The 5018-nt window shown below is 37.1% G+C and overlaps 1 protein-coding gene across 2 annotated transcripts; it reads left to right on the top strand.

The window, feature by feature from the left end:
* The first annotated feature begins 468 nt into the window (after positions 1 to 468).
* LOC138307241 (uncharacterized) lies at positions 469 to 4563 on the top strand. Of its 2 annotated transcripts, none has more exons than XM_069247882.1 (3): positions 469 to 529; positions 2251 to 3110; positions 4182 to 4563. In XM_069247882.1, exons 1-3 carry the CDS (start codon positions 481 to 483, stop codon positions 4371 to 4373), a joined length of 1101 nt encoding a protein of 366 aa, XP_069103983.1. In that variant the 5' UTR covers positions 469 to 480; the 3' UTR covers positions 4374 to 4563. The 2 variants fall into 2 exon arrangements, with proteins under 2 accessions (XP_069103983.1, XP_069103984.1); XM_069247883.1 differs by lacking the exon at positions 469 to 529 and adding an exon at positions 966 to 1200.
* Positions 4564 to 5018: the final 455 nt, after the last annotated feature.

Here is a 5018-nt window from a genome sequence, read left to right as displayed (position 1 = left end):
CATTTCACCAGCGAGACAACATGGCCAAGACAATACAGGCCTAAGCTGAGCAACTACAACACACTATATTTTGATATTTCCGACTCCAACGACCACCCTTCTCCCGACCCTGGGGTTCACTATATTAACATTTACCACATTCTAAATACGACCTAGCGCTGTTTACATGGAATACAACCACCCTACCCTGAGTAATTTTGAGGACTACGGCCGAAAAATCCTACATAATATCGGGATAATAACCTCGAAGAGAGAAATTAAAGAGAATGGAGCTGACCAGCTACATGAAAGCTTCCGTCAAAACTCGCTATACTAAGCTAAAACACCTGGCTATATACACAAATTTAATAATATGCCATGAACAGCACGTGCTCAAGCTATACAGCTGAGCGGACTAGGTATCAAAAATAACAGCCAATCAAAATTTACATAAGTATGAACCGGAAACGGTATTCCCAATCGGGAAAATCCCCATAGCAAATGGAGCAACCAATGGTTTTCCACGCAGTACATAATAAAAACACCGAGCGTAAGTACGGATAAATCCAATACTTTTACATATATCAGTCTTATTCCATTCTATTTTACTTCATTTTTTCGTGACGTCCTATAATCGTATATTATCACGCGATCCTGTATCCACTGATATTGACGTGTGAACCCAACCGTTCAGCAATAAAATACTAATACTGTTCAGTCACTCATTGAACCATTCACCGTTACACTGTGTATATATATATATTTGAGTTACTCCCCTTATACTACACTTAATTTCAGAATCTTTGCAAGATTCAGAAATTATCATTAAATTTAAGCCACTTTTAATTTGCAATTGTACTATCACAAAAACATATTCCAATACTAAGCTGAAAACGTTATTCAAGGAAGATCTTTATATTTTCTTTTTCGTTTTAAAACCGAAAGTGAAAGTGAAACGTTTCTGAGAAGTGTTGGCTGTACCACAATTACACAAAACATGGCATTGATTTGGTAAACTAAAGGATTCTTGCTTACTGGATAAATCAACGAACATTTCAAACGTAGCTGGATGGTTATTACATGTAAAACCATAGACTTTTGTGGTGTACTTACATCAGCATTTAATTGTGTTTCGTCTTGTCAGCGATATATATAAACATTTACATTACTGTGTAGTCTGTGACCTCTAAGCCACCTAATTAAATGTGTAGTCGTATAAAGGTAAGTATAATACGTCACGTGTTGTTAGTAACCAACTGATTGTCATAATGTCTCATATTTTAGCTTTTAACGATATTTACATTATCATTTACAACAATATAATTTCTCTGTGGATAGATAGCGATGTCATGCAGTTAACCAATGTATTTAAATGAGGCGTACTACAAATCTAGCATACCAAGTCACTATTTATTACCATGTTACCTACTTCACTTCACATACCTGCCCTGCAGTTAGGGCGTTAATATTGTACCTGCTCCCTCAACTGTATGATCGTAAAAGGCGACTAAATTTATGATCTTATCTTTTATCTTCTTCTTAACTTACTTTTGGCCTTCTGTTAGCGATCGTCCCTGTGAGGAAGGCTCTGGCCTCTGTCCCCTAGCCGGGACACACCAAAGTCTATAAAAGTGGTAGTTTCTGTTCCTGCTTAGCGCTCAGCATTAAGGGAATAGGGCAACCAGTTCACCCATCGTTAGTATAATATGACCGATTGCGTGTGTTGCTTGGTGTCTCCAGTGACATGCTTCAGTAATATACAAGACAGCACTTAAAAAGGGCAAGAGTTCAGGCTATTTCGCAGTTTCCCAAAACACACACCATGAACAGGGCAGGCCGTCCTTACATGACCATGGCTGCTAATAGGACGTTGCTTCATTCAAACAAACAAACAAACAAGTGTTTTGAATTATATTCCATGATATGTACTGATGTACCAATGACATGTGTATGTTTTGATTGTTATAACGACTTTAAAATCATGGTAAAATAATATTACTATGTATATCCGTTCTCAGTCAATATCTACCGGTGTATTTACCGATAAAAACATGATATGATAATTGAAGATGTTTTACTCGTTAAATATTAGAAACACACCAAGGACCCAAACACTCGGAAGAGATATTTTTCCTTTTTTTTTTCCTTTTTCGTAATGCACGCGAAATCCATAATGAAATCATTCAACATAAAAAATGTAAAAGCGCAACTGTTTATACTCTAACCATGTGATTAACTCGATCTAAGTCAAAGACATATTTATCGTTTCAGGTTTAAAAATGGAGAATGAATGTGGATATTGCGGTAAGAAACCATTAAGTCTCCGGCGTTGTTCGGCATGTAAGGAAGTGTACTACTGTTCCCCAGTGTGTCAGCGATTGGACTGGAAAGGTCAACACAAGGTCAAATGTGAAGAAATACAATATCGCAGAAAGTTAGAGTATGTAAACGTATCAGATGACACTCCGTTTGTTCCAAAAAGAGAAAATAAAGCAGGAACTGTATTATATCCTACCAAGTCAATAGGTGGAAACGCGCAGGAAGTGTACATTGAACAAGAGAGACAGGCAGGTCGACACAATTTATATGCTTTGAGTGATATGGTATCGGGTCATTTGAATTTCTTTGCGGACATGGAGGGAGGAAAGAATAAAACACAACACAAAACATGTACTGTATGTGGGAAATTAGGCCCGGAAGTTAAGACTTGTGCTCGATGCAAAATGGTAGATTATTGTTCGAAAATTTGTCAAAAGAAAGACAGGAAAAAACACAAATTAGAATGTAAAGAGGCGAAAGAGGAAGATGTTAAAACAAAACCTAAAGGCGGATTCGGGCAGGAAACTAATGCTTCAGCGAAATCGACAAATGCCAATAGAGATACAAGTTCTCGTATACATTCCAAACCGACTGTGAGAGATCTTTCTGTCCGTCTATACGCTAAACCAGTGGCGATGGATAAGGCCAAGAGTCTGGCATGGAAGGCTTTCCCTGGGTGTAACATATTGGATTTTATCAGGGAGATTCCACCGGAACTGTTCGGTATGAGGCCACGCCGTACCTCTAACGGGGTCGTAGGATTTATATCACGGTTTCATGAGTATATTTTTCGACACTGCATTTTCCTACAGGTAACTTACATTTTGTATTGACTAGGATATAAAAAACTTGAATAATAAGTAAACCAACTTTTTAGGGGCTACTAAAATTTCGCGATTTCTATTTCGAAACAAGTACGCGAAGATTAATATTCGCGGTTTTCAAAATTAAATGAAAAAAATGAATACGAGTGAAATTTACTTAGATCGAAAAAATTGAAAGTATGTGTTCGAAATGTTGAAGCCAACAAAACAAAAAATATATATTGCTACCTTTTAAACCGCATTTTTGTTTAAAATTCGATAAGTAATAATAACCCATCCTGTCTAAAGCATACAGCAGTATGCAATGATTAAATACAACATTTATTTTACGTTGGAAAATTATATATTTATTCCATGCACTTAAATTGGGGTTCCATTTTAACATCTCAATACTCACCTGTCTTGACATGTCCTATTACATTATAAAACATGGTTGGTCACAGTTTACATTGACGATATGGCGAAGGATGAGTGGTTATCTTGTTCCGACATCATATCACTTGCTTTCCTCTTTTAGGTACTGAGTTTGACATTCTCTTGAGCAGCTATTATCATAACTGGCTGTGGACATGAAACAAATGAACTTAAACCTTAGTACGAATGTATTATGAATTAGCACATATAATTGTTTGGTATTTTTTACTAGTAATACAATGTAACTCAAGGATACAGTTACATTCTTTAAAGGGATGTAGCTATAAAAAGGGCAAAAATGTATCAGGTGGGGTTTTGCTAACTCTTACAAAAAAGGCATACAATACGAATTTACTGCAGTTTCCCCAAACACGCACCTTGTACTTCACACACACGAGCTAACGTGTTATTCTCTGAAAAGTATGGCGTCACGCTCATCAGCACCTGACATAATGATCAATACCTACTTATACCGCAACGGTAGCTACATGTAAGTCTGTAATAGAATGGAAATACTGGGTACAGAATAGGAGTTATCGCAATAATTGTGTCGAAAGTTTTGGTTACTTGTCGAAATTAAAATAGACCACTAACTATCTACCATATCCGTTATATGTATACTCTACTTTTTTTTATTATTCACAGGACAAAGATGGCGATGAGGTATATGTTGCCTTCTACTTCGAGCGTGACGACCCCAGTCCGTATTTCCAGTGGGAGGACGTTGTTCCGGGACGGTACATCTGTATAGAAGATCCGTATATCCATCCCTTTAGGGACGAATCTGTGGGGATCCGAGTAGACAGCCCGTCTTCCGTTCGGGTGTTCTCTATTTAACAATGGCACTTTCAGTTTTGATTTTGTATGCCGTTCAGTTGTACAACTTGTTATTCGATTAGCCATGTGTAAGTAATGCTACTGTAGAAGAACAGGAAAAATACACATTCCTGTCGAGTGCCCCGACTAGGAATCGAACCTGGGTCTCCGGCGTGGAAATCTACGGCTCTACCGACTGAGCCAAAGAAGCATGCTCGTCAGCTGAGTGACACTATTTTACAAACCACACCGACCCGCTCCTTTTACACTACGAAAAAACTCCAAATGCAACAAAACTCACAGGGAAATCGGATTAGGACAACACATTTTTCTGAAATCTTCACAATATTAATTTCAGATAAGGAGACACCATTTTAGAAATATGTTTGTGCACTCAAACTGGATGTGGGTGAACTGCATTTGTATAGTTGACATGACCAAAATAGCTTAATAATCTCGACATTTTTTTTGTCTTTGAAATGTATTGATTGTATTTGTTACATTTTACATACAAATTTGTGATTATGATATTTAATTATTTATGCTCTTGAGAAAATAATATAGATCGACGACAAAAAAACATGATTTTACACTATTTTGATTAAGAAAAAGGAACCCTGCTTTACACCTCTACTGTGCAACATTAATTTCGGGGTCAAGTGGGAA

Source organism: Argopecten irradians, chromosome 14, assembly GCF_041381155.1.
Source record: "Argopecten irradians isolate NY chromosome 14, Ai_NY, whole genome shotgun sequence".
Classification (NCBI taxonomy): domain Eukaryota; kingdom Metazoa; phylum Mollusca; class Bivalvia; order Pectinida; family Pectinidae; genus Argopecten; species Argopecten irradians.
Note: the sequence above shows the minus strand (reverse complement) of the source record. Positions and strands in the feature narration are given on the sequence as shown.

Bases quoted from the DNA above. Each gene is read 5' to 3' on its own strand.
- LOC138307241 (XM_069247882.1), top strand. From the start codon at position 481: ATGGAGCAACCAATGGTTTTCCACGCAGTACATAATAAAAACACCGAG. The intron at 530-2,250 runs GTAAGTACGGAT...TTATCGTTTCAG, and splicing joins ACATAATAAAAACACCGAGC to GTTTAAAAATGGAGAATGAA. The intron at 3,111-4,181 runs GTAACTTACATT...TATTATTCACAG, and splicing joins GACACTGCATTTTCCTACAG to GACAAAGATGGCGATGAGGT.